Source organism: Arachis ipaensis, chromosome B5 (genome assembly GCF_059453495.1).
Source record: "Arachis ipaensis isolate K30076 ecotype BB chromosome B5, ASM5945349v1, whole genome shotgun sequence".
In the NCBI taxonomy this organism is placed as follows: Eukaryota; Viridiplantae; Streptophyta; class Magnoliopsida; order Fabales; family Fabaceae; genus Arachis; species Arachis ipaensis.
This window is the reverse complement of record NC_142440.1, coordinates 39,632,120-39,644,247: the sequence shown is the minus strand read 5'-3', so window position 1 is coordinate 39,644,247 and position 12,128 is coordinate 39,632,120. Positions and strand designations below refer to the sequence as shown.

General features: G+C 40.7%; 1 protein-coding gene across 1 annotated transcript; it reads left to right on the top strand.

Annotated features, from left to right (window-relative positions):
* Positions 1 to 10,639: 10,639 nt before the first annotated feature.
* LOC148563924 (uncharacterized) lies at positions 10,640 to 11,371 on the top strand. The gene has a single exon (XM_088486981.1). It carries the CDS (start codon positions 10,640 to 10,642, stop codon positions 11,369 to 11,371), a length of 732 nt encoding a protein of 243 aa, XP_088343107.1.
* Positions 11,372 to 12,128: the final 757 nt, after the last annotated feature.

The following is a 12,128-nucleotide window of genomic DNA, read 5'->3' as shown; positions in this document are numbered from 1 at the left end:
AATAGAAGAAAGCAAGATTTAGAGAGTCGAAGAATTGGGGAATATGACACGTAGGTTAATTTTAATTTCAAAAAATTTAAATTTCAGAATTTGTTATGATTTCTGGTCAGTCAAAATTAAGAGCGGGAGAAATAAAGAGAAAAAATTTTTAGAAAGAAAGAATATGTTGAAGTATCTTCTAGAAAAAGACTCAAAGCATAATCAAGCATAAAAATAGAAGGCATAAAACTATGAAATGAAGCATAACTAAGCATAAAAACAGAAGGCATAAAACTATGAAATGAACCAATCAACTAATATTTATGTATGTATGAATCATTACATGCCATGTGAATGGTGATGGACATATCATAAATAGTATCTCCATAGTTGAAAGCATTGATAGCGTGGAATTCCACTAACTTAAAACCCTCTATTAGAAGAATAGTATTAGATATATATTAGTCCGAGTATATATATGGTATTTGTCTAAAGGTATGATGATGAAAATTCTAAATTATATATAATGCCATCCAAAGTAAAATACCCTTTAAAAGATTTTATCCAAGTTATAACATTAATTATAACCATAGGAAGCATTCTTTTGAGTGCAAGATGATCAAAACAAACGAAATCTTTTGATGTGATTGAGAATAATGAACTGAAGAAAAGATTACATGATTTTTAATCATCAAGATTTAAAATATGAGAGAATATTTTTGGAGTTAAAATAATAATCAGATTATGTTAATAGAATTTTAAAATACTTCATTTATTAACTGTTCTGGCCCGGCTCAGGTGACCAGGATCTCCGACCCGAGTGTCCGACCCGGCGGACGTTACCCGCCCGGACTGCGGGTAATGCCCGGAGTCCCACTCCTTAGCAGCCAGCCACATGACAGCTAGGCGAGAAAACTTCCAGGAAAGAGACCTATCAAGTGGGACCCGCCCTACTGACAGAGTATATAAGGGGAGGGTCGTACCCCTCCCCCTAGGTACGTCCCTAACCCATTACTCTCACTACCACCTAAACGATCCCTGATTAGAGCGTCGGAGTGTCATTGCAGGTGGCTCCCCCCTTTTTCCAACACCACAGCTCAGGAGGTCACTAGGTCTCAGTCTTCCACTCTCCATCACCACAACTCGGAAAATCTGTCCATTCGTCTACCAGGTCCAAATCCCCCTTATCTCATTTGCCTATTCCATTTACCTGACCGGTTTGGTACTTGGCAACCGAACATTTGGTGCCGTCTGTGGGGACCTGGCCTGAATGGATTTTCCGTTAGGTCCTGTGGAAGGAGACGATGGAGGAGAGCCATGTGGGGAGGAAGTGATTCACCCATTGGCTTCCTTGGCTTCCTCTCGTGAGCGAACGCGATCCCTCTCCCCCTGGGCGAGGTGAGCGCCCCTCCCGTTCCCAGGAAAGGCGTCCCTTCGGAGGGACGGGGAGCGACAGCGCTCGAATAATGCAGGAGCTGCGCCACAAGATGCAGAACCTGGAGCGGGAGCTAGCAAGCAAAGAGCGCTACCAGCCTGCCCCGAGACAATATCATTCCTGGTCTCCTCAAAAGAGGGAGGAAACCAGAGGGAGAAGTCCCCGAAGAGACCGCTCCAGACGCACACCGACCCCCCGGTCCGAGCCAGAAAGCCAAGGGGAAAGTAGGGAGGTGCCGAGGAGACGGCAAGACCCTATCATCTACACCCGACCTCCAGCGAGACGCACCGAGGAGAAAGACCGAAAGGATATCAGAGAAAGACCACGGAGGCGACAACACCCTGTGATCATGGGGGCAACCCCTTTCCACCACTCCATTCTCGAGGTCCGGCTACCGAAGCATTTCGATAAGTCAACGGACAAGAGATATTATGACACCCAAGATCCTCAAGAACATCTAACGGCCTTTGAGGCCAGGATGAATATGGAAGGTGTGGGTGATGAAGTGATGCCCGTAACCTTAGCGGGGCCGGCAATCCGTTGGTTCAACGCTCTACCCGAATGCTCCGTGACAACCTTTGCGGACATGACCCGTGCCTTTCTGGCTCAGTTCACCACGCGTATTGCCAAAGCGAAGCACCCGATCAACTTGCTAAGGGTGACGCAGAAAAACGGGGAACCGACCAGGAAGTACCTGGACAGATTCTATGATGAATGCCTGGAAATTGACGGCCTGACCGACCCGGTGGCCAGTTTGTGCCTGACAAACGGGCTGTTGAACGAGGATTTCAGGAAGCACCTTACCACCAAGCCCGTGTGGACGATGTAGAAAATCCAAAATGTAGCTAGGAAGTATATCAACGACGAGGAGGTTAGCAAAGTCGTGGCAGCCCGCCTACCACTCTGCTCGTCAGCCCGAAAATGGGGACAGGCCTAAGGAGCACTCCAAGGACGGAGCACCAGCTAAAGCCTTCAGGCCATTCCCCCGAGTGAGGAAGTTCACTAACTACACTTCCCTGACAGCCCCGATCGTCGAAGTGTACCAGCAGATAGCTGACAAAGGCATCCTGTCGAAGCTTCGAAAACTCAAGGATAGAACTGGAGGGAACAAAAAGCTTTACTACGACTACCGCAAGGGCTTTGGCTATAAAACCCAAGATTGTTTCGACCTGAAAGATGCTCTGGAGCAGGGGATCCGGGAAGGTAAGCTGGCAGAGTTCTCTCACCTCATAAGAGAAACCAAGAGGTGAGATCGTGACCGATCTTGCGACGACAGGAGCCACGCCGTAAGACCAATGCAAGAGCCCGAGGAGGATAATATACGCGGCCTCACCATTGTAAACGCTATAGTCGGGAGAGACGTTGCCCCTAGGTCAAAGTCAGCATGCATTAAAGATGCCAAAATCTTGGTTGTGTCATCGTCTAGCCCTGCGCCTTCCTCCAGGAGAGTCCCATCAATATCAGTCAGACCAGATGACCAGTTGTTCGACGACTTCCTGGAGAACCCTCTGATGACATGTCATCATGTCATGTTTTTCTATGCTTTTTCATACAAGAAATTAATGATTAGTGCTTAAATATTGCATTCTTTGGTGCTTAAATGGTATATTTCTTTGATCTTTTGATTTGATAAACTCTGTAGGAAATAAGAAGAAAAAGAAGCAAAGAAGCACAAAATAAGCTAAAAAGGAGAAAAAAAGAGCTTTGGGGGCACACTTTGAAGTTGGAGCACACTTTGGAGTCTTAGGCCACGCTTTTAAAAGCGTAGCCCATGACCAAATCAAGGAAGCTTCATCAGCACAGCCACCCAGGAGCTTAACGTTTGCGCCAACGTTTGCCTCAAACGTGAGGTCAAACGTTGGCTAAGGAATACCTTGGGAAATGTTGCGCCACAACAGCCTGAAGGGGTATACTTCTAACAAGAATAACTTGAACTACAGAGCTTCAAATGAGGTGATTCAAAAAGCAATGGAAAGTAGGAATCAAGAGCTTTCCAAGCATATATACCACTACATGGTGGACACTAAAATTGAAGGAGAAAACTGCGCCGAAATGTGCATAAACGAACATGGTGGCAACCTGCAGTGAGGCCAACTGACCTCTGCACCTTCGACGGAGTATAACTCGAGCTGTGGAGCTCCAATTGATGCGCTTCTAACGGCATTGGAAAGTAGACATTCAGGGCTTTCCAACAATATATAATAGTATGGGGTGGACAATGCATTTGAGCCTCCAGAACCTGGCGTTTTTGTCCACGTTTGAGGCAAACGTTGCCTCAAACGTTGCACACCAAAGCCAGCGACCCTGTCCTCTTCAAAGGGGCATAACTTGAGTTGTAGATGTCCAATTAAGGTGATTCTAGTTGCGTTGGAAAGCTGACATTCAGAGCTTTCCAACCATATATAATAGTCTATAGTGGGCATGAAATTGGCAACATTGACAAGAGGACAAAGAAGCGTCCCAAGACTTGAACTTTAAAAACACATCCAGGAGGACTTAACGTTTGAGCTCACGTTTGACCTCAAACGTGAGTGACAGCAAACCCCCATTCTGCATCATTACATTACAAGACGTTTGAGTCAATGTTTGCCTCAAACGTTGACTCAAACGTGAATGATCCCAATTCCATCAAGGCCATCCAAATCCATTCTTCCTCAAATTCAAAGCAAGCTAAGCCCATTACCATCACTCAAAGGCACACAGAGAAGCTAGATTAGGAATTTTATTCAATTGTAATTTGTTTTTAATTTCAATTTCATTTTCATTTTCATTTGGAAAAGCCTATATAAGGCATCCTTATCATCTTTATCAGGAGGCTGGCTCCACGAGGGAGCATTAGGAATAGAGAACTCTCTCTCTTTAGTTTTTCTCTTTGTTTTGAATCTTGGGTTGAGAATTGAAGGAATTCTGTTTCATTCTCACTTTGAGATTTCTCTTGTTCTTCTTCTACAAAATTTCAGTGAATTAAGGATTTGAATCAGCACTCTGTTTTCTGCTTTCATCTTCATTTCTTTTGCAAATTGTCTTTATTGGATTAAGGAAGGACTTGAGATCTAGACTTGTTTTCTAGTCTCATAGAGCCCCTGAGATCTTCACTTGTCTTTCTAGATTTCACAATTGATTTGAGTTTTCTTACTGATTTACTTTTCTGCTACAATTTCCTTCTCTGCAATTTTTACTTTCTACTGCATTGCTTCCAATTTGCATTTCCTGCACATTTACATTCTACACTTTAACTTTGAGCTTGCTGCAAATCTGAATTTACTTTTCTTGCCTTGGATCCATTGCTTTCTTTAATTTCCAGCACCCAGCCCCCCTTTACTTTTCATGCAATTTACATTTCTTGTCATTTAAGTTTCTGCAATTTACATTGCTTGTTCTTTAAGTTTTTGCCCATTTACATTCTGCAACTTTAATTTCCTGTCATTTAAAATTCTGTTGGTTACAATTTCACACAATTCACTTCAATGTTAGCTTGACTAAACTAATCACCCACTAAAGTTGCTTGATCCATCAATCCCTGTGGGATCGACCTCACTCTAAGTGAGTTTTACTACTTGATGCGACCCGGTGCACTTGCCGGTGAGTTTTGTGTCGAATCGTTTTCCGCACATCAAGTTTTTGGCGCCGTTGCCGGGGATTGATTTAGATCAACAATGATTAAGTGGGTGAGAAGTCTAGATCAAGCATTTTCTTTATTTTTGTTTTCTGTTTTAAATTGAAACCAAGGTGTTTGAGTTTTTGCCTCACTAAGAAATTCTCATATCTGATATGAGTAATTTCAATTTTCCTTGGTGTTGTGTTTTCTAAAATTCAAATGGAGTTCAACTCATCTTATGATCAAACAAATTTTATGGGATATTACCCACCATCACCAATCTCTAATGGTGGTTGGGAATATCACCAAGAAAATACAAAGTCTGAGCACTCCAATTCATGGAGATTTACTTCAGAGACACAAGATGAGCAAGAAAATCATATGGGATACCAACCACCACCACAAAATGATTCATATCATTATCCTCATGGTGGATGGAAGCATCACCAAAGAATGGAAGAGCATTCACCCTCACTTCCCAGTTTCTCATTTGAAAGCTCTTCATCACTTGATTATGCCTCAACACAAAGTTTCCTCCAAAATCCATACAAGTCACCCCATCAATCACACAACTCATTCCACACCCCTCAATACAACTTCACCACAACACATCCATGTTACCAAAATTTCTCTCAACCTTCATCTCTTGAACCAACAGATGAGGATTACCTTCAAGCCATTGAAATACATAGAAAACTCGTGGAAAGATACACACAACCCCAATCCTGGAAAGAAATCATCCTCAAGAAGATGAATGGGCCCTTAGAGCAAACAAGGGGAAACTTAGAACCATCAAACAGTGAGGATGAAGACAAATTTGTGGGTGAGGAAGTGGAAAAGCAAGATGAGGAAGCCTCTGTGTCAAGTGAAATTTCAATGAAAAATGAGGTAGAGGAAACATTTGAACCTGACCTTGCATATTCACAGAAGCCACTTGAGATGACAAGGGAACATGAAAACTCACAACTCTCTCAAACCTCCTTGAAACAAAATGGCTCAACAATTGAATCCATGATTGAAAGATATGTAGAGGAGATGAAGAAATGTTGGGAAGATCAACAAACCTCCTCCATGAAAGAGCTATTAAAACAAATGTTGAGTGTAAAAGAGGAAGTGAAAGAACAAGAAAGTGAGGAGGACAATCACGGACGTCCAAACTCAAGGGAAACAGAAAGGCACATGAAGGAAAAGCTCATTGAACCACCATTTCAAAAGGCTTTTGATGAAGAAATCACTCCAACAATTACATAGCAACCAAGTCTTGAATTCAAGGAAGTGAAGGCAACTAGCAAGAATACCAATTCTGTCCCTAATCCAGCAAGCAAGATCAATCAAGCCATTTGCAAAAGGAAGCTTGCTGAGGAAAGGCCAAGACAAGGGACACTAGCTGAATCTCTCCCTCCTTGGAGGTCATTCCTCTTAACAAACTGGAAGAAGAGGAAGAAAATGAAGAACAACATGTCAAGCTAATGACACTAAAAGAGCACTTGTTGGGAGGTAACCCAACCATAGGTAACATTTCTTCTCTGCTTTGTTTTCTTTTTCTTTGCTTTGTTTAAATTCAATAAATTGGCATATGGTTACATTCTAAGTTTGGTGTTGCCTTGCAACAAATTGTTTTCAATCTTTTTGGATGATTGCATCAAATCAAAAAAATGAAAGTGACACACCAAGATTCTAAGTTTGGTGTGCCACTTATTTTTCTATGCAAATCATTCAGCAACACCACTTGTTTGCATAATCATAATGTTCTTTGCACTGTTATCTTTCTTTTAGTTAGGCAATTTTAGTTTTCTCTTTGTTTTTAGTCATTTCCTTGTTTTAAATGCTTTCTTTTATTTACTGTGTTTGTTAATACATTACCAAGAGAGCTTTATTCATGACAGACTCTTGACTTGGTGATTGTATTTAACATATAACAGTTTCTTTCGTTTAGTTTTATTTCAAATAAATTGACATGTGGTTGCATTCTAAGTATGGTGTTGCTATGCAACAAAATTTGGTTCTAATTCTTACAAGATACTTGCATTAATTCCAAGTGAAAGTGTCACATTAAGTTTGGTGTGCCACTTATATCTTTATGCAATGTATCATGCACACCTTCTTATGTTTGCAATAAAAATGCCTCTGTCTCTTATGCCGTGATTATTATCTTTAATTTTGCTTGCTTAGAACACATGTACTACTAACTTTTCATTGTGTAAGACATTCATGATCCATGTTAGCCCCATAGCCATTGTTCTAATTGTTGCTTGAGGATGAGCAAGCATTCTGATTTTGGCAAGGGAAAGAGGAAGAATAGAGGAAAAAGGACAACAATAATAAAGATGAACTACAAGGTTGTAGAGTTCCTTTTCTTCTCATTTTTTTTCCAGCACTTAAATTGCATGATTGTCTCCATCTTTTCTGTTTACATGTGTGTATGAATAAAGCATAGCTTGAATCTTGATTTGTAACATGTTGCCATGCCATTATGACTATCAACTTGAGTTTTGTGAATTCAAAAGCAATAAAGTATCATGATCATAAACAAACAAGGAATTAAAGAAGAATTTAGCATGTGCATAAAAGTATTGGAAAGCTAGTATGTTTGATTGTTGCTTAATTATATTAGATTTTATTTAATTGAAGTTTTCATCTAGCACGTTTTGTGAAATCTTTTGAAAATCATGAAAACCTTGAAAGAAAAAGCAAAAAAGGGCAAGAAAAGAAAAAGGGAAAGAATGAGAAAGCTGAAGGCTCTGAGTACCAATGGCAATTTATTTGTTAAGTACTTGTGGTGTTTATGTATCAAGCCAAATGCTTGAAAACAAAACACTTAGAAGTCAAGGCTAGGCTCAAGTGCAAAAGCACTCCCTCAAAGCTCAAGGTTCTGAGCATCAATGATTAGAGAGTAAAGAAAAGAAACAAATGAGCTTAATGAAGTCTTCTAATTCAAATGCTTGTAGTGCTTATGTATCAAGTGGTAATACTTGAAAACAAAGCATTTAGAATCGTAGCTTTGTTATTAACTCGTGGGGAAAAGCACCCAAAAGGAGAAGCTAACAAGAAAAATCAAAATCTTGCTTCAAGGAAGAAACATAAAGAAAAGATTTCATAAAATGAGCTAAATAAAAGCATCAATCATTTACATTTCTTTTGTGATTGTAGCATGCATAGAAAACTAGCTTACCATGAACATTGAGTTGCTATTCTTCTTACCTTGGATTGTCAATCTCTATTGCATGATTGTTTCCTTGCTTGGGGACAAGCAAGGTTTAAGTTTGGTGTTGTGATGACATGTCATCATGTCATGTTTTTCAATGCTTTTTCATACAAGAAATTAATGATTAGTGCTTAAATATTGCATTCTTTGGTGCTTAAATGGTATATTTCTTTGATCTTTTGATTTGATAAACTCTGTAGGAAATAAGAAGAAAAAGAAGCAAAGAAGCACAAAATAAGCTAAAAAGGAGAAAAAAAGAGCTTTGGGGCACACTTTGAAGTTGGAGCACACTTTGGAGCCTTAGGCCACGCTTTTAAAAGCGTAGCCCATGACCAAATCAAGGAAGCTTCATCAGCACAGCCACCCAGGAGCTTAACATTTGCGCCAACGTTTGTCTCAAACGTGAGGTCAAACGTTGGCTAAGGAATACCTTGGGAAATGTTGCGCCACAATAGCCTGAAGGGGTATACTTCCAACAAGAATAACTTGAGCTACAGAGCTTCAAATGAGGTGATTCAAAAAGCAATGGAAAGTAGGAATCAAGAGCTTTTCAAGAATATATGCCACTGTATGGTGGACACTACAATTGAGGGAGAAAACTGCCCTGAAATATGTATAAACGAACATGGTGGCAACCTGCAGTGAGGCCAACTGACCTCTGCACCTTCGACGGAGTATAAATCGAGCTGTGGAGCTCCAATTGATCCGCTTCCAACGGCATTGGAAAGTAGACATTCAGGGCTTTCCAAAAATATATAATAGTATGGGGTGGACAATGCATTTGAGCCTCCAGAACCTGGCGTTTTCGTCCACGTTTGAGGCAAACGTCGCCTCAAACGTTGCACACCAAAGCCAGCGACCCTGTCCTCTTTAAAGGAGCATAACTTGAGTTGTAGATGTTAAATTGAGGTGATTCCAGTTGTGTTGGAAAGCTGACATTCAGAGCTTTCCAACCATATATAATAGTCTATAGTGGGCATGAAATTGGCAACGTTGACAAGAGGACAAAGAAGCATCCCAAGACTTGAACTTTAAAAACACATCCAGGAGGACTTAACGTTTGAGCTCACGTTTGACCTCAAATGTGAACTCAAACGTGAGTGACAGCAAACCCCCATTTTGCATCATGCCATTACAAGACGTTTGAGTCAACGTTGGCCTCAAACGTTGACTCAAACGTGAATGATCCCAATTCCATCAAGGCCATCCAGATCCATTCTTCCTCAAATTCAAAGCAAGCTAAGCCCATTACCATCACTTAAAGGCACACAGAGAAGCTAGATTAGGAATTTTATTCAATTGTAATTTGTTTTTAATTTCAATTTCATTTTCATTTTCATTTGGAAAAGCCTATATAAGGCATCCTTATCATCTTTATTAGGAGGCTGGCTCCACGAGGGAGCATTAGGAATAGAGAACTCTCTCTCTTTAGTTTTTCTCTTTGTTTTGAATCTTGGGTTGAGAATTGAAGGAATTCTGTTTCATTCTCACTTTGAGATTTCTCTTGTTCTTCTTCTACAAAATTTCAGTGAATTAAGGATTTGAATCAACACTCTGTTTTCTGCTTTCATCTTCATTTCTTTTGCAAATTGTCTTTATTGGATTAAGGAAGGACTTGAGATCTAGACTTGTTTTCTAGTCTCATTGAGCCCCTGAGATCTTCACTTGTCTTTCTAGATTTCACAATTGATTTGAGTTTTCTTACTGATTTACTTTTCTGCTACAATTTCCTTCTCTGCAATTTTTACTTTCTACTGCATTGCTTCCAATTTGCATTTCCTGCACATTTACATTCTACACTTTAACTTTGAGCTTGCTGCAAATCTGAATTTACTTTTCTTGCCTTGGATCCATTGCTTTCTTTAATTTCCAGCACCCAGCCCCCCTTTACTTTTCATGCAATTTACATTTCTTGTCATTTAAGTTTCTGCAATTTACATTGCTTGTTCTTTAAGTTTTTGCCCATTTACATTCTGCAACTTTAATTTCCTGTCATTTAAAATTCTGTTGGTTACAACTTCACACAATTCACTTCAATGTTAGCTTGACTAAACTAATCACCCACTAAAGTTGCTTGATCCATCAATCCCTGTGGGATCGACCTCACTCTAAGTGAGTTTTACTACTTGATGCGACCCGGTGCACTTGCCGGTGAGTTTTGTGTCGGATCGTTTTCCGCACATCACCCTCTAATGGTCATCACAGCGAGAGTGGGAACTGGTTGGTCAGGCGAATCCTCGCAGACGCTGGAGCTAATTCGAACGTCATGTTCTGAAACATTTTCGATGCTCTGGGTCTCCGAGACGCCGACCTGAAAACCCACCAACACGTTGTGGTCGGCTTGGGAGATAACTTTATCAAGCCTGATGGAATAGTCTCCCTACCAATTTCCATAGGAGAAAGTCGTGGGAAGAGGTCGGTAATGGCAGAGTTCGTTGTTCTAAGAGACTCTACAGCCTACAACCTCATCCTAGGAAGGAAAACGATCAATGAGCTCGGAGCAGTAATATGTACCAAGCTACTGATGATGAAATTTGTGACTGATGATGGGTTGGTTAGATCCATCAAGGGAGATCTAGAAACGGCAGTCACTTGCGACAATGCCAGCCTCTCCCTAAGAAAGAAGTCAAAAGAGGCCTCCGGGGTCTTCCTGGCTTATCTGGAGGCCAGGGTCAACGACAAGCCAAGACCAGAACCTGAAGGAGACCTCGAGAAGTTTAGGGTCAGCGATGCGGATGACAAGTTCATCTTTGTGAACCGAAACCTCCCCCATAGCTTGAAGGAGCCGCTGGTGGAGATGATCCGAGCAAACGGCGATCTGCTCGCTTGCACCCCAGCGGACATGCCGGGGATTGACCCCCAGTTCATGTCACACCACCTAGCTATGAAGGTAGAAGCTAAACCGGTGGCACAGAGAAGAAGAAAAATGTCCCAAGAAAGAGCTGACGAGGTGGCCATGCAAACGGCCAGCTTACTGGAAGCGGGGTTCATCCGAGAACTGGACTACTCGACCTGGCTGTCAAACGTAGTCCTGGTTAAGAAAGCCAATGGGAAGTGGAGAATGTGCGTAGATTGTTCTGATCTCAACAAGGCATGCCCCAAAGATTCCTTCCCCCTCCCTAACATTGATGCTCTAGTAGACTGCGTGGTCTAGAAAATTGCGGATAAATCCTCGTTGCAAGTATAGTTTCTAAACCTTCAAAAGTCCTTTCATACAAACGTTTTGGTTGTCACAAGTAACAAACCCCTTTGAAATTGATAACCGAGTATTCAAACCTCGGGTCGTCTTCTCAAGGAATTGCAGGGAAGTATGTTCTTATTATTGGTTATGAAGATTGTAAACTGGAGGTTTTGGAAGTAAGGTGGGAATATGTTATATGACAAGTAAAATAAAATAATAATAATAAAATCTCTTGGCAAGGTATAAGAATTGGAATTTCTATCCTAGTTATCCTTATCAAGTGTGAAGAGAATTGGGTTTTAATCCCACTTGGTCAGCCTTTATTAAACAAAGGAAGGTTAAATGGACTGATTAGCTTGATTCTCAAGTCCTAGTCAACTCCTGTGGAGAGACTAGTGTTAGAGCAATCCTAGCTAAAGCAAAATCTGCCAATTTCAATCACTTGCTGAGTTTGATAACTCAAGTACTACCAATCACTTGACCAAAGCCAAAAGGGAGAAAAATATCTAAATTAAATTAAAAGCATCAATATAAACAAAGCAATCTTAAATCTGAAAATACCTCGAATTGCATCAACAAAAGAAATTAAATCTGGCATAGATGTTCATAAATTAAATTGAGAAAATAAATAAAAATAAAGAACCTGGGATTGAGAGTCACTCCTAAACTAGAGAAATCCTAAATCCTAATCCTAAGAGAGAGGAGAGAACCTCTCTCTCTAAAAACTACA

Coding starts and splice junctions, on each gene's coding strand:
- LOC148563924 (XM_088486981.1), top strand. CDS start 10,640: ATGGCAGAGTTCGTTGTTCTAAGAGACTCTACAGCCTACAACCTCATC.